At 42.7% G+C, this 24,101-nt stretch overlaps 2 protein-coding genes across 5 annotated transcripts; both read right to left on the reverse strand.

Annotated features, from left to right (window-relative positions):
• Nucleotides 1-3,416: 3,416 nt before the first annotated feature.
• On the reverse strand, nucleotides 3,417-19,196 carry atf2 (activating transcription factor 2). 2 transcript variants are annotated; one of them, XM_039006787.1, is made up of 12 exons: nucleotides 19,159-19,196; nucleotides 18,306-18,375; nucleotides 18,127-18,223; nucleotides 17,918-18,036; nucleotides 17,689-17,817; nucleotides 16,795-16,970; nucleotides 16,305-16,416; nucleotides 15,131-15,217; nucleotides 12,730-12,933; nucleotides 12,286-12,483; nucleotides 9,503-9,608; nucleotides 3,417-5,387 (listed from the first exon to the last, which is right to left on the reverse strand). In XM_039006787.1, the coding sequence occupies exons 2-12, from the start codon at nucleotides 18,351-18,353 to the stop codon at nucleotides 5,167-5,169; spliced, it is 1,497 nt and encodes a 498-aa protein (XP_038862715.1). In that variant the 5' UTR covers nucleotides 18,354-18,375; nucleotides 19,159-19,196; the 3' UTR covers nucleotides 3,417-5,166. The 2 variants fall into 2 exon arrangements, with proteins under 2 accessions (XP_038862715.1, XP_038862716.1); XM_039006788.1 differs by lacking the exon at nucleotides 9,503-9,608 and having other exon boundaries at nucleotides 5,168-5,387.
• Nucleotides 19,197-20,237: 1,041 nt separating this feature from the next.
• Nucleotides 20,238-22,698, reverse strand: LOC120058259 (ATP synthase F(0) complex subunit C3, mitochondrial-like). Of its 3 annotated transcripts, none has more exons than XM_039006789.1 (5): nucleotides 22,620-22,698; nucleotides 22,341-22,435; nucleotides 21,267-21,341; nucleotides 20,959-21,149; nucleotides 20,238-20,834 (listed from the first exon to the last, which is right to left on the reverse strand). In XM_039006789.1, the coding sequence occupies exons 2-5, from the start codon at nucleotides 22,377-22,379 to the stop codon at nucleotides 20,720-20,722; spliced, it is 420 nt and encodes a 139-aa protein (XP_038862717.1). In that variant the 5' UTR covers nucleotides 22,380-22,435; nucleotides 22,620-22,698; the 3' UTR covers nucleotides 20,238-20,719. The 3 variants fall into 3 exon arrangements, with proteins under 3 accessions (XP_038862717.1, XP_038862718.1, XP_038862719.1); XM_039006790.1 differs by having other exon boundaries at nucleotides 22,542-22,655; XM_039006791.1 differs by lacking the exon at nucleotides 22,620-22,698 and adding an exon at nucleotides 22,526-22,545.
• Between the last annotated feature and the right edge of the window lie 1,403 nt (nucleotides 22,699-24,101).

Here is a 24,101-nt window from a genome sequence, read left to right on the forward strand (position 1 = left end):
ATATTTCAGTCTGGATGACAACCCATGGGACTGCGACTGCAGAATACTTTGCCTAAAAAGATGGCTTGTGAAGAGCAGTAACAGACGTCTCAGTGTTTCTGTGAGGTGCTCTCAACCTGAAACTCTGAGAGGGCAGTACCTGGGTGCCATAAGCAGAGCATTGATCCAGAGCAACAACAGCATGTGCAGTGATGCACTCCCCCATGTCAATTCCGGAGCAATCGCCTTTGCCAGCAACACATGGCTGTCAGAGCTAAACATTGAGGAAATACAGACACATAAGACTGCTACTCCTGTGGTGATCATCAAAAATGCAAACAAGCGTGATGTTTCAGAGTCACAGTAATACCCAAATCAAACAGCAGTTTGGAATATTGCCCCTTGGAAACAGAACAATCCAATCAATATCAGTGCAAACCACAACTCCGACCAAAGTGTCCCCTGTGGAAATTACAGTCAATGATGCATGCACCTACAATCAGGTGATCATCAACATTTCAGCACGGATTGTCATCTTCAGCCCTGCTGTCATTGAATGGAGGTCGGCGAAAGCTGACAGACAAAATGTGTACTTTAGGGTAATGTACGACCAGTTTGATCCAACAGCTAAGTTCAAGAGGTTCGTCAATGTCAAACAGGGCACAGTTTGTAACCTCGGTGACCTACAGCCCTCAGTGTCGCCCATGAGCAAGTCTGCCATGTAGCCTCGCGTGATCTCTTTCTTGGTATCATCACAGATGCTGAAGCGTTATCAGGGCTTGAGCCTCACACTATAATATTGTACGTTATTGCTACCAATACCCTGGTTATTATTGTTGTCCTAATTCTCTTTGGGATATACAGCCTTCACACTGAGGAAACACTGGAGCAGTACTCTGCTGATGTTCTCTCAGAACAGAAGTATCTCCTGTGCTATGTGTGCTGGGATACCAATGTCTTATCGTAACTCTGGCATTCAAACGAACAGTTCCCACACTGGCACTTATCAGCTGAACGAGGATGATGCCATAGAGCTGCCACCTGCACACTAAACATATATCTATCTACACGTTACCGTACTCAGGTATATGTTTAGTGTGCAGGTGGCAGCTCTATGGCATTGACGAACCTCTTGAACTTAGCTGTTGGATCAAACTGGTCGTACATTACCCTAAAGTACACATTTTGTCTGTCAGCTTTCGCCGACCTCCATTCAATGACAGCAGGGCTGAAGATGACAATCCGTGCTGAAATGTTGATGATCACCTGATTGTAGGTGCATGCATCATTGACTGTAATTTCCACAGGGGACACTTTGGTCGGAGTTGTGGTTTGCACTGATATTGATTGGATTGTTCTGTATGTCAAGTTGATCTATCAAAGCATTGAATTATCTGTCATATTTGTCATTGAAACTCATCTTTCACTGAATGTTTGCTGAGTCTTGAGGGTGGTTGTTGTAGGTCTTTCTGTACTCACTTACCCACACCAAAACTCATTGCACAATATCCACCAGGTGGCAGAAGACACCACAATAAACTTACACAGACTAGTCTCAGTCAGCAGTTAAAGCTGGTATCCTGTCCGTTTGTACAACAAAGAAGTTACTGCAAACAGCGAACACTGTTTTTCCCCACGGACATCATTGCACATGCGATAGAAGAGCGCAATATGTACTGCAACATTTCTTTACCATGCTGCGCGACGCTACTCAGCTCGGAAACAAAAACAAAAACAATGATGGTGGGGGGGCCAGTGGCGTCGTTTCCCCTTACTGCGGATTCCATCTTTAAGTACAATAAAGAAACAAATCATTAAATGGTGAAATGGTCCAAACAAAGCATGTTTTGAGTCAGAAAGAAGCAACTAGCTAGTCTGCACAACTGGTTATACCCCACATGCTTTATACAGATACACCACATGTCCAAAAGTATATGAACACCTGCTGGTTGAACATCTCATTCGAAAATCATGGGCATTAATAGGGAGTTGGTCCCCCTTTACTGCTATAAAAACTTCCACTCTTCTGGGAAGACTTTCCACTAGATGTTGGAACATTGCTGTGGGGTCTTGCTTCCATTCAGTCACAAGAGCACTAGTGAGGTCGGGCACTGATGTTGGGTGATTAGGCCTGGCACACAGTCTGCGTTCCAATTCATCCCAAAGATGTTCGATGGGGTTGAGGTCAGGGCTCTGTGCAGGCCAGTCAAGTTCTTCCACAGCGATCTCAACAAACCATTTCTGTACGGACCTCGCTTTGGGCACGGGGGCATTGTCATTCTGAAACAGGAAAGGGCCTTCCCCAAACTGTTGCCACAAAGTTGGAAGCACAGAACCGTCTAGAATGTCATTGTATGCTGTAGCGTTAAGATTTCACTTCACTGGAACTAAGGGGCCTAGCCCAAACTATGAAAAACAGCCTCAGATCATTATTCCTCCTCCACCAAACTTTACAGTTTGCACTATGCATTCGGGCAGGTAGTGTTCTTCTGGCATCTGCCAAACCCAGGGTCGGACTGCCAGATGGTGAAGCATGATTCATCACTCCAGAGAACGCGTTTCCACTGCTCCAGAGTCCAATGGCGGTGAACTTTACATCACTCCAGTCGATGCTTGGCATTGCGCATGGTGATCTTAGGATTGTGTGCGGCTGCTCGGCCATGGAAACCCATTTCATGAAGCTCCCGACAAACAGTTATAGTACTGACGTTGCTTCCAGAGGCAGTTTGTAACTCGGTAGTGATTGTTGCAACCGAGGACAGACACATTTTATGCGCTACACGCTTCAACACTCGGTAGTCCCGTTCTGTGAGCATGTGTGGCCTACCACTTCGCAGCTGAGCCATTGTTGCTCCTAGACGTTTCCACTTAAAAATTAGCAGGGCAGAAATTTGACTAACTGACTTTTTGGAAATGTGGCATCCTATGACGGTGCCATATTGAAAGTCACTGAGCTCTTCAGTAAGGCCCTTCTACTGCCAGTGTTTGTCTACGGAGATCGCGTGGCTGTGTGCTCAATGTTATACACCTGTCAGCAACAGATGTGGCTGAAATAGCAGAATCCACTAATTTGAAGGGGTGTCCACATACTTTTGTATATATAGTGTATATCCATGGTTACCTGCTTGACATCTCTGCCTGTCACATCTCCAACATCTCCAACGGTGCCAGTAGACAAGAAGCTACATGGTCATCGGGCCGGGGGTCAAAACTCCTCAATGTTCTGCTCATTGTGCCGGTAGATTTTCTGGTGGCGGAGCAGTAGCAGGGACTCCCTGCCGCCCTGCCACACCCTTACAACTGACCTTCCTTTAGATGTTAGCTCTTTATTCCCCTACTAATTTCCTTCATCCTCAGCCACAAGTTGCCCTTTTCTGCCTCATATACCAGCTCTTTCGTTGCCTCCCTAGATAATAAAATAAAAATCAAGGCAAAAATGGATTTAAAGAGATAAAAGATTTATTACGTCTTATTAATTTAGGATACTGTACTTTATACATAACTTTCACAAGTTACAAGTTTACTGTCAACACAATATCACACCCCTTTTAAGCAGTTAAGCCGGGGTAAAATAATTTACAAAACCTTTCATAAACCTAAGACCAGCTAGTTATAACTCAAGGTGAAACATGTTCAATGTTACTTATTTGACTGAGACATTATTAAATATCAGTTTAATTCTCTCAGAGAATTATTGAAATCATGCTGAGAGCACATAAGTGACAGTACAATAAAACCTGTTAAATAAAAAGGAACAAATGATATCTGAAACAAAATGCAGTAGTGTCTCGTTAAACTACACAGTAGTAAGCCAATACATTTAAAGATTAAAGGCAATTTGATACGAAATAATAATTGTATGATTTGCAAACTACAACTATTTTCTAAAATATCACTAGCCTTAAAAGCAGTATAAGATCAACATACACATACATCATTGATTCCTCATTTAGTTTCTGGCGCAGTATGTGATTCTATTAGTGTTTTCAAAGGTACTGTACTACTACGCAAGGCAAACAGAGCCTTCGTTTTAGGTTGGAGGCCAGTAAAGGTTCCTCAAGTTGATATTTATTTAATACAAATAAAACTTATTAGGACTCTAATACACGTTTTAAAAAAGTATGACATCTGGAAAAACCACAATGTGTCAGTAATGATGTTATTTACAATGTTTCCTAAAAAAGGTCATATTCTTAAGTAACTTGAATATTTCCTCAAGTGTTCAGAGTCAAACATCAAAGCAATGGGCAAGTCACTTAGTAAGCAGAAACATTATTCAGAAGAAACAGATCTCCTATACCAAGAAATGATGTACATGGTAACACTCCTAATTCTAATCACAAATCAATCTGTGTGATAAAATTAATGGCACATGGTTGAGTCAACATGTTTATGTAATGTAAGATGTACTGCAATCCTACAATCACTGGTTCATGAAACAATCAAACTACAAATGGAATGTTGGTCAAAGAAAGCACATAGAATTTGACCCAAGCTCCTATTTTACAAGTGCAGGCAACTCTGAACATTTAAACCACATCATGCTACCGGCAGACGTAGCCAAACTAAATCACTCACATAAACGTTGTCAGTTCAAATCTGCTTCAACCGTTGAAGTTTTGTAACGAGACAGGTATTAAAATCTACCTTAAAAAGCTGCCAGTACATCTTATTGGAACAATCAAAAACACTAAAAAGTTAAACCCTTCATCTGTTATGTGCAAAATGAAAAAGGCAAAACAATTAAAGTGTCTGCTCCTTACGTCTTCTCACCATAAAATAAAGATATAAAAGGCCATTAAAAACAAATACATTCCAAGTGAGCCACAACACACTTTGGTAAGGTCTCATTGACAATGCACTGATTCAAATCGTTACAACTTCAAAGTTCACAGAGGTCCAAAACAAAAAGGACATGTGTACAGTCAATAAATCAATCAAATGACTAGAAAACGAGGAGGAAATAAGACAATCATTTCAATCTTCAAACCATTCGTAAAGGGCCTTCTTTTGCATCTTTACCAATTTCCAACAAACCATTACATTGCATTCCAAGAAAAACGAAAGAAACAGAAACCAAACAATGAGCAAAGACAGTATAGTCCAAACCGAAGCTGAGTGAGAGTTCCTTTCCCCTACAGAGGCAGCAGCGAGGCTGGGCCACTGCCTGCGGTGCGGTGGGGCTGATCAGCTTCCTGAGGGCTGAGTCTGGATGGTGGACAGGGCAGCGCCCCGCTGTGCCTGGCCATCCTCTGTGCTCTGGTCTGCTGTGGCAGGGGCGGAGGCAGCAGGGGTCATGGAGGAGGAGCTGACTCCGTTGGAGGTGCTGACGGAGCTGTGCTGGATGGCCTCGTTCTGGGGGCTGCCTGGGACTGACATCTCCTCACAGCTGTCTTCCTTCTCAGATGCTGCAAACACACACACAAACACAGTAAAAAAAAAAAAGAAGCCTGTTATGGCTTTATGGTTTGATCATCACCTGTTTTATACAGTACATTATTGCAGCAAAAGTGCTTGTTAAAGTAGACGACTCACTTCAACAAAATGCAGCCTATATTCATTGCACTATGATCATATTCCAAAATAGGATCAGGAGTAACCTCTGTTGGCCAATCTATTTAGGACTAATATGTATATCCTAGGACATTTTGTTAATACTACTTACTGTTTTTTCTGCTCTTAATTAAAGTTCAGTTACAATGTCAATTTAAACCAACATCATAAGGGGACATTACATTCTGGGGCATGTGGCAGTGTTTCCCACTCCTCACTGCGTTCTCATTTGTTTTTTGCTACCTTGCCAACTACTGCAGCGACAGATGATTACAGCACCTGATTTTAATGACGCTCACACTGGAGAGTATGCAAGACTTGGAGTCGAAATGCCACCAGCTGTTAGGCAGTTGCATTGAATTAATTGGATCCTGATGAAAAAAAAATCCTCTCTCATGCTCCGACTCAAAGGAATGAGGAGGACCGCTATGATAATTAATATAGCTAATGATATGAAGTCAGTTGAAATGGCACTAAGTAATTAACGACTGGGCTTGGTATTTGAGAATGTGAGACACAGACTCCATAATATGAGAAGTTTGCAATAAAATTGCATTTAAAAGGCCCTGTGTGTGTGTGGGGCTCCCTTCGCGTTCGTATTGATAATACTTTGATCAGGTGATTTAGTGCAGGTGAATGTCAAAGCACCGTAAATCGCTCTGCCATTTCTCCCTGCATAAGGTCAATCGCCTTGTAAATCATCCTTTTTGTTCCATATTCCAGTGTGTATTATTACTCCTAATGGCATTAAGCACAGGAGCGGAAGGCGAGAGTAGACTGCTGATATATTATCATATGCAGCTTTACTAGCTACCCAGAGCAGCCTTCACCATAAGCAGATGGACAGCTCGGTGTGCCAAGAGGAAGCATGGTCTGGCTTGTTTGTAGGGCAGGCTGGGTAATATCCTCCCACCTGCTGTAGCAGTGTGCCTGGGCCTGGGCTAGATGAGGAAACATGTTACCAGACAGGGATGGAGGATGCTGGGGGCCTGGGTATTGGGGGGGGGGGGGGGGGGGGGACTGTAAGGACTGGGAGAAAACACAGAGTAGCTGAAAAGACCTCTGCGCTGAGGCAACACCATGATGGAATCTTTACATGATCTGCTTATGTTGTCACAGTATTGACAGTATGGGTCGTTATGAATAAACGTCACAATAAGGTGCAGAGCGTTCGATTTGTCTGCTGGGGGGGCAAGGAGACCCGCAGCTCCGCTAAAACCATTGACAACTGAGTGCCGTTTTCAAGAGATTGTTAAATAAATGTTAACTATTTGGTTGTAATATCATCACCCCTTGAAAAGCATAGTCAGAATTTCACATTTTCGATTATTCCATTCAAAACAATAGTGCACATTTAGCTCATGCTTTTCATGATCAGTAAAACATCAATTGACCATGTAATTTCAGATACGTGAGGGTAGCCACCATTAATTGGATATTTGAGTGATATAAAATAAAAGGGAACTATATCTGACAAATATGAATGTTTAGCTTAATTTCCCATCCTACATGGGATCTTCCTGTCAAGTAGAAGGGCGCATTGCAGTGGTGTAAAGTACTTAAGTAGTACTTTAAAGTAACTTTACTTAAGTTGTTTTTTGGGGTATCTGTACTTTACTATTTATATTTTGACAACTTTAACTTCACTACATTCCTAAAGAAAAGAATGTACTTTTTACTCCATACATTTTCCCTGACACCCAAAAGTACTCGTTACATTTTGAATGCTTAGCAGGACAGGAAAATGGTCCATTCACACACTTATCAAGAGAACATCCCTGGTCATCCCTATTGCTTCTGATCTGGCGGACTCAGTAAACATACATGCTTCTTTGTAAATTGTGTCTGAATGTTGGCGTGTGCCCCTAGCTATCCGTAAAAATTCATACAAAATTCTAGTTTGCTTAATGTAAGGAACTTCAAACAATTTATACTTTTGATACTTAAGTATATTTTAGCAATTACATTTACTTTTGACACTTAAGTATAATTAAAACCAAATACTTATAGACTTTCACTTCTGTCATTTTATTAATAAGGTATCTTAACTTTTACTCAAGTATGACAATTGGGTACTTTTTCCACTACTGGCGCATTGCCGATTAACATTACTGTTAGCTGATAATGTTTACTTTGCCAGCTACAGGTAGAAACTTTGTACAGTTGGCTAAACATTGTGGTAAGTAGACCTAATGCACATTTTTCTTCAATGTAAACTTACCCAGTGAAGTTAGCTAACATGATCCCATTATTTGATGTTTTTAAATAGTGTTTAATCACGACTGCTGCTGACAGACATGATAGGTTACATTGATTGATGGACCACGTGAAATTGGCTGGCTAGCTAATAACATATCACATCAACATGGCTAGTTAACAAGTTCACTTTCAGAGGATAAACTAAATGGCTACATCTAATTATTGTTTGATTTGCTTGCCATCTATAGCGGTGATGACAGTAGTCCGACTGAGAACTTTACCAGAACGATGTCAAGCTCTTTCCAAAAGCCTAATATCTGATGAAGCAAGCTAAATGACACGTTGTTTGCTTTATAGCTGGGATCTGGCTACCCTCACGTACAGTATATGCAAATACTTGATCAATTGATGTTTACTGATTGCTGTAAAACTCTGATGATAGAGCTAAAAATGTGGAATAATCGGAAATGTGTAGTTTTGAGTATGCTCTTCAAGGAGGTGATATTAAAATCAAATAGTTAGTTATAAAATGTATTTAACAATCCATTGAAAACGGTTTAAGCAGAGCTGGGGAGACTCCTTGCCCCCCCAGCAGCCAACTCGAACGCTATCGTAACGTTTTATTGTTAACGACCTATAGTACGGTAGAGGCTTGTATCATCTAACTCAACCTCACCTTTCAACAACAGAATGCTTCCGTAAAGTAATGGGATCACTAGATGAGGCTATATTTCTCCATGGTATCAACTAGCTGCAAGCGATCAGCCTTCGCTGAGGTCTAAGATAGGAAGAATCCTCAACAATATGTGAGAAAGATGACCCAATTCATCTGCAAATGGTAGTCAAAACAATCCAGACGACCAAATGAGCACAGTCTGTGACAGGCCAATATAGCTTGGGAGTCATCAGTCCTATAATATGCATGAGGCGTGTCAGCGACAGTGCTATGGTTAACAATAGGGATGTGGAATGAACAGTGGCGCTCGGTGACCGCGGCACCTCTCATCGAGAAAGCGCCGCAGTCTTGTCAAGCTCTCCGCTATAATGGACTCATTTTGGAGGCAATCATTGTCAATACAAGTCAGCGGCATACTCCTGAGCACTGCCGAGACGTGGCTATGCGTACACGTTCTGCATATTGGCCCATCTAAAGAGAGATGGTGAGTTATGAGCACAAAGCTGAGCTGACAAAAATCCAGAGAAGCAAAGGGGGCTGAAATGGTGGAAATTAAAAACTATAGCCTGTTCTTACAAAAGTGCTTACACAGTGACTGGCGAAACCTGGCAGCCATTAAGTTTTACAACGAGCACCTGAGGAACAGGCACTTCTGGGCAAAGTGAGTCAACCATCGCCTCCCAGACAGCCGTTCTACTGACAACAGCAAATTGAAACTAAGAGGCTGCATAAGGCAGACACTATGCACAGATTTGCACATTTCAAAAGGCATCATTAAAGAATAAAAAGCTAAAGACTGATGCCTTTATTCTGCATTTAGGTTTCCATAATGGTGCAGGTGAAGCACATTTAAAACAATATGACTTGAAATGACAGCTCAAAACAGATGACTTGCAGGAGACAAAAAGGCATATGAATAGACAAACTTCTCTGAAGTTTTTCCAAAAACAGAAAATGGCCTAATGTGTCCATAGCTCTGGGGGTGTCGGGCTAGGCGATGAGCGAGACGTGTCCCTCTGGCGAGAGGTTAGCAGGGCTCGTTTTGGATGTATTTGCAGGGCGGCCTGGGGCTGAGGATAATGGAACATAACTCACTGTGAAAGGCAGATTTCTTCTGCATGGCGGTTACAGGGCAATCTTTATGAGCCAGAAGAAGCTGCTTCAGCCGAGCCACTTCATTTCTCAGCAGGGTGACTTCACTCTGCCAGAGAGAAGGGAAACAGACAAAACACACACTCACTCCATAAAATGGAGACTTGACTGACTGCCACATACTTTCAAACAGATACCCGAGTCTGATAACCATCTGTATTGTATGCATCTCTCATTGAAACATACTATATTTAGGCTAAACCTTCACCATACCCATCCCATGAGGAGCATGACCTGTCAAACCATCAGCGACTGTCTCTATGGGGGGCTGTGAAGTGCTAGATAAACCTTTGTTTACATCACAACAGCCAGCACACACACATTCCCCAGTTCTGAAAACATCCAGGCTGTGAGGAGACTTTAGCTACTATTTTCTCAGTACCCAAAACCATTATGATTTTATTTGACAAAGGGATAACCACAAGTCATTTCTCTCTCCTTGTCTGTCTGTATGAGAGGCCTATATGACCATTACATTACTGCAGAAATACTCATCCCCCACCCATCCCATGAAGAAGAACAGACACAGGGAAAGGTAGCTAACTGGATAATGGATGGCAAGGTGAATAAAGTATGATGCACTTTTTCAATTATGTTGCTCCTTGCGCTATAATTACGGCTCTTTACTGGCACCCGACCAACACATTTGTCAGAGGTGAGCTCTTCCGATTGTCAGCACAACTTTGTGGATTCTGCTGAGATTTACACTCCCGTGTCATTACAGTCCCCATGGGAGCTGGGGATTCTGCATGCAGTAAAGAGAGGCCACATTACGCTGAAGGTGACTTTCACTGGAATTAGAGCAGCCGGGGGCCCACAGAACGCCCTGTGGCAGATTTAGACTCTTTCTGTTCTCCTTTTAAAAAAGGACTATGGCAGCTTAATCTATTAGTCTAAAAGCGGCCAATTTATGTGAATCCAGATTATGGATTCGCATAACGTGAGACATATTTAAACAGCTGGTAGAGCCCTTACACATCTCTACCACACCACGCTCACTACGCAGCCATCTCTCATTACAGATAAACAACCTAGTTACCACTGCTGCTTTGTGAAGACGCTCATCCTCTCCACCTCTTCCTCCAGCTATTCCCTGTTGATTATTATTATTTGTGCCCTGCTCCTATAAGAGCTCTTTGTCACCTCCCACGAGCCGGGTTGTGACAAAAACTCACACTCATTCTTATGTTTAATAAATCGTATAGTGTGTGTGGCAGGCTTACAATGATGGCAAAAAACAACATTTGAGAGTGCGCTGACCCTGGTGCTAGAGGGGGTACGCAGCTGGAGGTTGAATGCTTGAAGGGGTACGGGACTATAAAACGTTTGGGAACCAGTGGTTTGGATCAGCCCTCCAGTGCAGGTGCAGCTCACAGAGAGAGGTCTTTTAGCATGGCTACAGGGAACAGATGTTATGGTATTGATAGATGTTGGGTGGCCCCAACAGGCAGTGTTTAGCGACTACTTTGATTAAACTAGCTACCGTATTCCCAATACCATAAAGACATAGGTTTGTTGGTATGATGTGGAGGAATCTAGCATGGTATGGATTACACAACCAGACTGCTTGTTATTGTTACTACTGCATTGGTGGAACAACTAAACACCCAGGTCTGATGAGGTGCACCATTACAACCAGGATGTTAAACCTGGGGAAAAAACATCAATGGCTGCATTCCTTATCCAATTAATATGCATCATGTTGTCATACAGTAGGATGAAGCATGGCGGCCTGAAGAAGTTGAACTTGTTTCTAAGTTTGTGAATTAATAGAATGGGAGCAAATGGTCCTTTCCTTCCTGACTCGGAGGCCGGGAGCCCTGTGGGTTCCTGCCTGCTCTGACACCTCATTAAAAAAGCCCGTTAAGGATGATGTTATAGTAATCGTGCATCATTAGGGCCCACTCCGCTGATCAGCTGGGCCAATGTGTCAGCGCGGGAGTTAGAACTAAAACCGCACCGCTGATTAATGCCTCTTCGTATAAAAGAACACTTTCATTCTGTGACATTCAATTTTCGCCCGCGACTTATTCCGTTCCTCATAGTTAACAGTGGTGCTCTCTGCGACCCCGTCCTTCCTCAATCCCTCTCTCCGCTCCTCCACCTTCATCTGATTGCGTTCATTTAACCCTTAGCAGGCACACCGATGACCATCAAGGGTGACAATCGGTTATTGTAACGGAAATTCATCACAATCCCCCCCTCCTCCATTTAATTTCCCCCCTCCCCCCCATGTCTTACTTTGCCTCCATGGACAAAGAAGACAGCAAGCAAATAAAACAGCACATCTCATTTAATTGTGTGGAACGCCGATGTGCCGCACCCCGGATCACACTTATCAACAGAGACAACAGTCACATGAACTGTAGAGAACTTGTCAGCGTCAGATCCTAATTGCTTTCTGCAAAATGAAGGTTCAAAAAGACACCTTTCCCTGAGAGATTTTAGAGGCCATCCAGTAAACTGCTGAGACAGAAGCGAGGACACGCTTGTGTGCGGCTGACATCTGAGGATACAGCTTTATTGACAGGGATGTATCGGAGAATGGGGGGGCTCGCACGCCGCCCGCTGTCACACCGCAACTCCTCTTAATAGGCTTTAATGACTTCATCACCGCACAAGGGGAGAAAGAAAATGCACACACACACACGTACACAGAAGAATCCCTCATACCTGATGCAATAAGCAGTTACTATATGGCAGACTGAGCCAAGGTGTGCATATACCTGTAGTTGTCCGTTCATAGAGTTGAGGTCCTCAGCCTTCTTCTCCAGCGAAGACACCCAGACCTTCCTCTTCTGTCTGCAGCGGGACGCCGCCGCTCGGTTGCGTTCCAGGAACTTGCGCCTCTTCTCGTCCGGGTCCTCGCTGGTGGCTCTGCGCCGCCGGCCCCCTGTGTGCTGGGCAGGGTGCGCCTTAGACGCCTGGCATGGAGAACAAAATGCGCGGCACAAATTCATCAGAACCAACCTATCAAGCTCTATAACACATAGGCTATAAACATGTATCTCATGGCTAATGTAATGTTCATCATAATCACTAGTTATTGAGTGGGTAATACAAAATTAATATATTAATACCCTTAAAAAAAAGGTACTTCAATGGCTAGTTGTGGAATAGCCAATTTAAGCATAGCGCCCTCTGGTGGCCAGTTGTGGTAGTGTACTCACAGGCGTCTCAGTGGTGGAGGTGGCAGGCTGCTGGAGGGTCTGGGGGCAGGGTTCCTCAGGCGGGGCCGGGGGAGGGCCAGGAGACAGAGATGGGGAAGGGGCCAGGGCCGGGGCTGCAGTGTGGGTCACAGCACTGCTCTGGACATCACCAGAATCTCCATTGGTTACCTGAGGGAGCTGCTGGCTTAGTACTGCCTTCAGCTTCTAGGGGAAGAAAACAACACAAGAGCACATGAGCCACGAGTCAACACCTCTCTGCAATGTAGGGATGTTCCGTTTGAGTTGAAAGTCATGAACATAGTCTTGAAGTAGACCAATGAGATTTTTTTTTAAAACAAGGAGTTGCAAAGGACGAAACCAAAACACTATATTCTGTATGATGGGAAATTAGACATCAAAACAAAGACTTCCTCCAGTAATGTTACATAGGAAATATAATAGCTGTCACGGCCAATATCCTATTCCCCAGATGAGCTGGGGATGTCAACTTGTCAGGGGAAGCTCTGCCTCTTGGGTGTGTTTATAACACACCATAGTGCCCCCCCATCGAGAGCGCCCAACCCCCTTCTCTGTCCCTGGGCATCTGTCAGACAAGCCATAAAACTAGCTAACAAAGTCACCAGGAACACAGACATCTACAGTGCGTTAAAGAGACAAAACAACTATCTTATAGGCGATACTCCTAACAAAAGACATATACAACTACATCCTTCTAATCTACATGTAGCTAGTCATACGACATACTGGGGAATTAAATCACATGCCAAATCCATATTTGTAATTGTTGGTGTTTTACATTAAAGTCTACGCAACACACTTCACCCGTCCTGCATCTCGATAAAGGTGACAGAGAGTAATTTAAAGCCCAAATACTCCACCATCAAACAGTGAGTAAACAAGCTGAAGGTGAATGAGCCATCTCAACCCATAACAAAGTGAGTGGGAATACATTTACATGGGAGAACAGAGGAGCACATTATTCTAACAACTACCTTTTGCCAGACCAATCTATCTACCAAATTAGTTTATCGTGTAATACCCTTCCAGAAGCTCTTCTGGCAGAAACAAGATATTATTCTCCTGGAATGGCCCATAGAAGGAGGGAGAAGCCAGTCAGATTCATATTTCATTTCTGCCACAGAAACCTCATCAGTGTAATAACCCTCCATCTCATGGGTGTTATTCAACCATCTGCTGCTATATTACTTATCTTTATTTTGCAACTAATTAACAGCATAATCTTCTAAATTCAGCAAGTTAATTATCATTATTGTGGTCTTTGCAGCATCATCAGTCCTTGTAAAGCGCCGTCTCCACGCCCCCGGAGAGCAGGGTGGGTGGGGGGCTGGCTGGGCGGGGGGCTGTTTTCTTGACGTGGGCTCATTAGGTGTTTGCTGATGAGCTGAGTGTGGTGGTGGTGGGGCACCGGGGGTGGGGGGTTCGCAGGTCAGCCAGGATTCTGCTGAACAAAAGGTTCCATGCAGGGTGAGGCTGACTTAATGTGCCTCTCTGAGCCCATGCCAAGATGCCCCCCAGCTGGCTCTCGGCAGAAGCCCCCCTCCGGTTGGCCTCGGCGACGGCATGTTGAGCACAACGCTATCTCTGCGTTTGTCATCCCTGCGCCCCGCGAACCCAATAAACCACCCCTCACCCACCTTAAAGTCCATCCCCCCCAGCCCTCCTTGTAAAGCTTTACCTGTTAATTTTCAGAGGTGCGGCGTGCTGTGAGCATTTACAGGTTCTGTGATACGTGCTTCATCACCATGCCAATGATCTACCTAACAACAGTCCATATCTCTGCCCTTCAACCATCACTACTAACACAAAGGGCCAGAGGCTGGAGACACTGCTCATCCACCCTGGTTGAGGCATTAAAGGGATACTTTGGGTATTTTGAGTCAGATGAACTCGTAGATACCATTTTCATGTATCTGTGTCTAGTATGAAGGAAGTTAGAGTTTTTTTTGTGAGCCAATGCTAACGACCGTTAGCACAATGCCTGGAAGTCTATGGGTATCTACTAACATGCTGGTATCCACAAGACTCTGGGGAAGTAGATAAAGGGTGTCATTGCCCAAATCCCGAAGTATCTCTTTAAGCCAGGTCACGGTCATACACCATTCACTAGCATCTGTAACACCTACTCAACTTTAATTACAATTTATATCAAATACAAAACTGCTAACATCATTGCAAAACACTTGTTTCTAGTTCCCTCTTCTGGTTAAAGTAAGGAACTACAGTACAGACATAGTACCTACCGTATTGGCATGAACTACTATTGTACATAATCCAAATGTAACATTACTTTGTGGATCAATTTGACATAGTTTGGGGGAATTTCAGGCATGCACATATGCACAGAACCCTTGACGGTATGTGTATGAGACAAAGACATTACCAGCTTAGCTTCTGATTGGACGGCTTGAGGCGAGGGCGGTCCAGGGATCCCAGGGACGTTAGGCACTACGGTGACGGGTCTGACAAGCTGACAGCACAGACACACACAGAGACCAGCACAAGGAGAATTAGTCTCTCCCAGTGAGAGGCAGGCAGCCCCCTCCCCTCCCAATATGTGCACACACACACACACACACAGAGCGCCGTACGCTCAGAGTTTTCCTCATATCTCAGCCTCATTAGGCTGGATGGCCTGTTATTTTGTGGAGGCAGCGCCACATGGAGATGCACCATGTACGCTAATGAGCTCCTGCCTGCCTGTGTGGAAAGCATATGGACAGAAGGGCTAAGCACATGAGAGGGATGGAGGGAGAGACGAGCTGGAAGGCCAGAGCCGGGTCTCCTCTACCGTCTCCTCACAACGAGACGGATGGAAAAGGAGAGAGAGGAGGAGAGGAAAGGGGATGAAGGGAGGAGGGGAGAGGAGACCCAGCAGTGGGATCTCTTCCTTTCCTCGTCAGTGGCTCCCCACAGACTGGGAGAACGGAGGTCTTTTCCCCGCTGCGCCGCCATCAGGAGATAATCATCTGCTGCTCAGTGTTCCACACAGACAATCAGGGCCAGAGAGAACAAGACAGGGACCCTGTCTGTCTATCGTCACCAGCCACACGTCGCTCTGGGGGAACTAGGGACAGGGAGATTTCTATAGGGCCTACGATATGGCTAGATTAGCTAATGTCCTTAACAGACACTGAAGCATAATATCCAGGGGTGGCATATTAATTGATTGCAACACATCCAGTCTGCCAGAAGTCAAGTGTGGTGATTCAAATTGTACAAGGACAAATGGCAGTGAGGCACCCTGGACTGGAACATACAACCGTTTGGCCTACTCACTGTCTTTGCCAAGGTGACATACAGCTGCTCTCTTCTAAGGCCCATTAGTTCCCCCATCGTCCCCTGCCTGTCCAACGCATGCAAAAGACACTAGCACCAAAGTAGTAAATAGTGAGCCTGTTCTAGGGGCTGAATACATGGCATTAACTAATCACTGGAACGTGGATTTAGGTCTAGTTAAAATGGGCCTGAGCGAATGTGCAGCACACTGTAAATCCATGCATTTAAAATACACATTGGAATTCCATAAAGCAACGAGCGTGACATGCGATACTTACAGGAATTGCGGTTGGAATATGTACACTAGATGCGATGGTTGCTGGGATTGCGACGGGCATGGTTTGTCCATTAGGCAGCTGAAAGAGTACAGGAAAAGTTCCAGAGACTGGACTGGAGGGGAGAGAGGAGACACTATGGGTTACACAACAACCAGCAAAAGAATATCTAGTTATGTAGTAAATTATTTCTCCTTTAAGAAAGTTAACATACACTTCACACTACAACAAAGAAACACAAAACAGACACCCAAAGGAACATAAGGTAACGTAAAATGGACAGCAGAACTTTGTGGATTTGTACTCGTACAATATGGTACCAGTATTGGTCACTGACAACAAACCAAAGAGCATACTTTTCAATTAACCATCTTACCACAAAATGCAAAACCATAAAGACACAAAACATAAATACAAAAAATAAATTAAGCAAAAAAACAACAAAAAAGTTATACAAAAAAGATCAAATAATTAACATTTTTTAGTTACTTACACTATTGGTCTATTAGAGGATGGGACTTGGGTAATTACAGAGCTAGATGTTGGCGATGGGAGAGCTTGCTGTATAACACTAGCGTCTGAGGTTGCTAGGAGTACATTTGGGACTTGGAGGGATGCAGGATGGACTATAGTAGAGGTTGGCAGTGAGGTCGGCTGCAAAGATACCTCCTGAAAACACCATACGAGACCTTAGCTGCATTAAAACCTTCAATGACAACCATTCTCTAGATTTCAACTACGAAAGAATGCCATAGTTGTGTGTCATTGTTATAGTACAGATTAAAAGATGGATAGATTAATAACTGCTAATAGACAAGGATCTGATGTACAAAATATAAAAGGGATTTATTTATCCAAATAATTTTTTGCAGTTCTGGTACTACTGTGTACTATTTTGGGGAAGCAGTGAAACTATCAACCAAAGCACTGCAGAAGGGAATCAGTGTTTCAGTGATCCCCAGTAAGAGCTGTTAGTCTATGATGAAAATATTAAAAGATGCTGCAAATGAGCATATGAGGGTAAACCTTATCCTTAGATAGCAAAATAGTCAAAACAGTAGTTTAACGCTGTTACATTGGGTGGTCATTTGAGGGTAATTCACTCTGAGCTTATTGCAATGTTGTTGAGCAACATCTCTGATAAGCCATCCATTGGAGTTCATGGACACTGTATTAGCATACAGTGCTTTTTCAGCAATCAGAGTATTGTCCAACATTCAATGAACACTTTTCAACAATGAATCAAACTGTTTGAGTTGAATATAACCCTGGCTGTTCAAGTGCTGAGACAATAGTTGTTAATGTCCAAAAGTAAAGACTTAAAATTGCCCTACATATCAACTGATCCACCAGGATATCAATGAATGAAGTATACCAAATCCTTTACCTTGTCGTCACTTGTTGTAGATTCCGGATGGGGCAGAGGGCTACCCCGATGTGCCTCCACAACTGAGTGGTCCTCAATTTTATTTTGTATGATCATTGGTGTGGCAAGAGGCGACAGATCCAAGGGCATCTGCATTTCAGAAACAAATATCAACAGATCAGATCTGGAGCAACCTGTACTACCAAGTGAGCGTTAGCTTTGATAGCACCACTGAATAGTAATTACTCACCTTTTTGAGGTCATCCTCAGCAGCTTTTTTGAAGTCATGCTCAAATGGACTGGTAAGCTCATTGAAGAGTCCCACTTCCTCACAGTTCTTCAGAAAGCGTGTAGGTGTTGGTGTTTGGTCTGCAACATAAGACAGGGTCTCTCTCTCTCATACCACTTGAATGAATACTAACATTTAGTCATTTAATTGTGGGCTCTTGTAGTGCTTACCAGCAACGATGACACTGTTGTCCCTTGCTGGACCAAACTTGAGTGTCATCTCATGTTTGTGTTTGTGGACAGCCAAGTGGTCTTCGTTTGTAAATCGCTATGGAATGATGAAAATGTATAATTTACAGATTTTCATAGATAACTAACAAAGACAAACCAATTGGACTTTAAAAACATACCTGACCACACCCAGGAGCAGTACATAAGAAAGGTTTGTCATCACTCATATTCAGGAATTCCTTTTATACCCTGGAATGCAAAACACAAATAATGATTTGCACTGTTGTAGGTAGAATGTCCCAGATCAATGATCATCACCTTATAGAAGGCTCTGTCAAAGATTGTATCTGCTTTAGGACTTTGTGTGGGGACAAAGCTTATTGATAGCAAGTTGGTAACTGTCCCTTGTAAATGCATGGTCTTTTTCTGAGTCAGAAGAGTGAGAGACATTGCTGGTCATAAACAGAGGATATCTATCTAAATGAATCGTGGAAACTCGGATTATGACAGATGACACAACTGTATATTTAGCTAGCAAGATAGCTAAAGCATCACTAGCTAGCTAGGTAACGTTAGTTGGGTAACCTACAACAGCAGTAGCTAGCTATTATGAAACTGACAATACAACATTTCTGACTAGCTTTAATTCAGCTAGCGTTGTCCTTATTTAGAAGACAAACAGATGAAATGCAACAATTTAGCCACAACATTAGACACAAACCTTGGAATTTAAATTGTTGACAAATTCAGCACGAGCTAACAAAACAATGTGGATGGTTTTGTTTACACAGCCCCTCACCATCATCAAGCTACCAAGCCCTATCCATCCACACCGCCCATTTAGGCAGGGTAGCATCGGCAAGCATATCACCGTCGCCATATTAGCTCTATTTATAATTGCTAATACAGAAAGGATCTGCATTTATCACAGACCAATAATTTTTATTCAAGCTTATATCCCCACGAATGCCAAGAAATCGTTACAAGGGCGATATTTTTGTGTACAATCACTGTCAGTTCGTGGACACTTACCCACGGGCTCAACCCTTGATATCAAAATCCCACGTCTGTACAACGGTCTCGCGAGAGCATATTTTCCGAATACGTCACTTACTTCCGACACACCACGGCCACATAGAAGCAGTCTTTTCCACCACCCAGCAATAATATAGAAGTGCAGAGAAATCAGTTCACAATACAATATACTACTTAAATTGTATATTTTCCTTCAAAGCTAGTCATGAGATGCTGTTATAATGCCAACAGAGATGTGGCGAATACAACAAATGTGCTGGGACAATGCCACATCCCCAATGCACAAAAAAAAAGCACAGTAGCAGACACAAAATTGTCTGGAATATTATAGCATCCAATCTTGAACAAAGTCCTTGAGTAAGGGAACAATCCATAACGGAGTCCAGGTGAACAGGGCAGGGTCTTCTGTCTTTGGTAGAACAAACTACAACTCTGCTCAAAAGCAGTGGGAGGTGGATCCCACCAGAACAGAGAAGGGATAAGAAGCACCCTACATACCCCCAAGGATGGGGAAAGCCAGGTGACGAGTGAACGATATTACCATCTGGGGGATGGAGAAATTAACTCCACTGGAAGGCAGGTATACACACCATGGTCTTGTTCAGAGCACACAAAATAGTAAAACCTCTCAAAAACAGTGTATTTTTGCTGTACAAGTTCAGGTAGTACCATCCTTAGTTTTTAAATGTTTTCTGTTCCCTGGGTCTTAAACTGGATGACATCCAGGAGCTGGGGTATGAAGGGTGACCATCTCCAGAAAACACATGCAGATTCCTTGTACATTATCTTTGTGATCTTTTATAGCATTTTTATGAGAACGTAACCATCGCATCAAATACATTACAGATCCAATTTCCTCCAGGCCCATTCGATTTGACAATGTACCTCTAGTGTTCTTAGGCGCATTGAAAGGCTCTAAAATCTATCACTAAGGGATAAATCAACTTTATGCAAGCTTAGCGTGAACCAAACTGTAATAGAGTTAAGGGCAATCATGTCATGATCTCCAGGCTGTTTGACAAACTAAACACGTTCATGTAGAGAACGTCCAAAATAATCTGGACCAGTGACCACTATTTAGCACAATCAAATTGTGGTCTAGATTTATTTAATTCCATTTACAAGAGCAAGCGCCCACTTGCTGCCTACTTACAGAATGCTATTGACCTGCACTTGAACCAACGACAACATAAATGTGGACACACAGAAGCGAACACAATGCACTGAAAATGGCAAATGCACCAGACTGATTTACATTAAATCTAAGCAGTTCCTTTGTATAATCCCATGTTGACATTCAATAGAAGCTAGTTGGCTTCTTGATTGTGGTGAAACATGATTCCTTACATAGAAAACATACTGCCATATGTCAACTAGTCAAATACATGCATTTTAATTATGTAATTTCTTACATTTTTACAATACATGTTTCTGTTATTTTGAGTGTCGGACAGACTTGAAAATGTACATTTCCATGACACCAACACGGAAACAATTTTGGTTGCCACGATAAAATATGTAGTCACATCTGTAATTACAGTTCCTATAGACAGATTTTTTACATAGCAAACAAGATTAAGAAAGCAACCATCAAACAGAATAGGCCCATGGCTTCAGACAGGGCGAATCCCAGGATAGCGTAGGAGAAGAGCTGCTGCTTCAATGATGGGTTCCTACAGAACAGAACAAGAAACCATTTTCAGACCATTTCATGTAAAAATCAGTTTGAATCATCGTTTTTCTGAAAGCTGACATTGACAAGCACAGATCTAGTACTGTTTGTAGCAGTGGACTTACCTGGCATATCCAATGATGAGACTGCCGAACACTGTTCCAATTCCAGCACCAGATCCAGCCACTCCGACTGTGGCGGCTCCAGCACCAATGAATTTGGCAGCGGTATCAATGTCCCTGCTCACAGCACTGGTCTGGAAGCCTCTGAGAGCTACCTGGGTGAAGGGGCTCTGTGGCATGAGGGCTACGTTTCTCTGAAAAACAAACACCTCCTTAGTGATGGGAAATGAACTCCAACACAATAAATATTAAAGGGATTGACAAGCTTTGGAAGAGCATAAGGCCCCGCACTAGAAGAAGATGTTTTTCACCTCTGTATTGACCTCAGGCCTGGACAGCATAGAGGCAGACAGGGGTCTGTAAAAAGCCCGGGAGCCAGCACGGACCTGCACCAGGAACCACCACAAAACAGTGAAAAAAAGCAACAATATTTTGCCTGAGAGCCTACACAGGTGATCTTAAAGGCAATAAAGAAAAATACAGATGTTAAGGTGCAAACATGACTGTTCAAAGTACAACAAGTGGAGGCCTGAGGGATGTTTCCCTCTGTCAAAGGCAGCACAAGTGCACCATGTGCCGTGGGAGGCACCTTGACAAAGCTAGCCACTGTCATTGAAGTGGTCAAATGTCAGAGCCGTACTAAGACATGCATAACCTAGTAACAAATTACAACAACTGCATTCCCATTAAGTCATCAAAATGCATTTTCAATCAGGATACATGTAATATTATTTCCACAACACCACTGGATACAAGCCTAAAAATAAAATAACACTCCTTTTACCAGCTGAGTGCACTTAGCACAAGCTAGTGTCATACCTTTAACAGTTAACGTACCAGTACAAGTAGCTATAACCTGTTATCCATGTTGTAGCTAGGTTTCACCTGAACCTGCAATGTTTCTAGCCAAACATGACCTTGGGCAAATAGCCCCGAACACACATAAAAGGGAATATGAGAGCTCAACAAAATAAGTCACTAGTTAGCGTTAGGTAGCTACTGGTAGACTTGCGTGCTGAAGAAAGCCAAGTGTCATGTTGACCTTATTCATAACTACCTAGGCTATAGCTAACAGGCTACCTAGCTAGCTCTTAGGCCGGGTCTAGTCTCAGATGTGCACATATCGCTAACGTTAGTTAGGAAACTAAAATAAGAGCCTCTCACTTAATCAAAGTAACTACTTCTATCATGCAAAACTTGGAGAGATATGGCATTTCATTGCAACTATCGTTAGTTTATTAGTTACCTAGCTAGCTAATACCCTTGTCAGGCAGCTCTATTCAAGTTCAACACAGGCCCATACGAATACAGCGGAGAATGAGTTCAGATGTAATAAAACATTGGTTTAATCAGATTGAGTAAAACATACAAATAAAAATACTCACCAGAGCCGGCGTGGAGACGAACTTTGCACAGGCGTACATGATCAATTTAGTCTGTTTTAACCTGGTCGGTCAAATTTGATTGAAGCCGGGTCTTTCTGCAAAGATAACACAAATATAAGGTCAATGGGTTTTAAAATGCACGATGCTGAAAATAATGACAGTCCAATGCACACAAGAATCCGTACAATATGCACCCCTCACTTGTGTTGTGCTGGGTGTTGTTTTAAAGAAGGATGAAAAAGGATTTACAATGGAAAATGTCTAACATATCCCTCTTACCGACTGCAGAAGGTCGAACCACAGTAGAGAAAGGCGCACGCGCATTTCGGTGTTTATAGATTCCCGGATGAAGATTTTGGACAATGGAAGGTCATTTCACTATAACTTTATTAAACCATTTCAACGTTTGAATTAAACCTAAAGAAACCATGAATGAAACCCTGTACAGTAATTTTCAGTGACAAAGATTTTTCTAGATAATTGACCATGGAAATCCATCAGAGCTCCATGAATAACACGTACAGTATGTAGGACTTTTATGTATACCCTTTTTAATAGGTCAGGCCTATTGTCTTCAATATTATCTCAAAACCAATACATTCTAAAGAAATAGCACAAACAAGCAGAGGAAGAATGAACATATTTTCTTCAGAACGTCTGGCTTAAAGAATTTCAGCATTAGACAAAAATATGATTGAATGGTTGATATTGACAGAACTAGGCAATCAATGATTGGATTATTTAAGCCTACTTTTATTTAGCTTTACAGTATATGCTGAATTAGGCAACAGGCAATTGGCAACAATTCTATACACGTTGTTGTGCACATTATAGCCTGCCTAGTTGCTCATCTTGAGCATCATCTTCATAGGCCAGGTGATACAGGAATTCATGTATTGTATTCATTAATGAATTAATCCATGAATTAATTAATTTATCATGAAATCAAAATCATATGTTGATGTACATATAAAGTCATATACTATTTCTCCCGTTATACAACTCATTGAGTAGACAGTGCCTTCAACATTTCATCAAGGCCTATTCTTTCCAGTGCATCTGTTGAGGTGTGAATTTAACACTACCCAGAGGCGATGTCCCAGGGCCCTGTCTAGGCATCTCTCTGCTTGGAAGTGTAGCTGCACACCAGGAGGATTTGTAATGTTGATGAATGGCTCGCCAGCAGCTGGGGCTGGAAGGTATAGGTAATGAGGATGGGGATCGAGCCCCTCTTTGCTGCCGTACGATTGCTCTAAGGGAGTAATCCCCCACTGGTTCCTCAGGTATGATCTTTGCAGGTGCACAGGGGGTTGAAGTCACAGCCTCTAGATCTCATGAGCACAATGTAGAATCAGTCCTACTAATGTAGCACATAAACCTCCAACGCCCTATGGAAATGAATGAATCAACAGTCACTGAAGGATCCATTTCATTTTTCATCTCACTGCAGAGCACAGATTAAATAAGAATACCTTTATTTATACAGAGTACAGTAGCACTGAGCTGGAGTGCATATTGATCAACCAAAGGTACAATTCTATAATTGCATTTAGATACATACTGGTATATTTAACACACAATTTAACTAGTGGAATAATGGAAACTGTGTAATGGGACAGAGGTACATTTTTTGTTCCAATCAATTGATCAACCTGAAATGTAGCTATGTTGACAATCATATCATGTTACATGTCATGTCCATAGCTAGTTTCAAGTATTTATATTTATTATCATTATTACAGAATTTATCACAGTGTCATG

This window comes from Salvelinus namaycush, chromosome 13, assembly GCF_016432855.1.
Source record: "Salvelinus namaycush isolate Seneca chromosome 13, SaNama_1.0, whole genome shotgun sequence".
Lineage (NCBI taxonomy): Eukaryota > Metazoa > Chordata > Actinopteri > Salmoniformes > Salmonidae > Salvelinus > Salvelinus namaycush.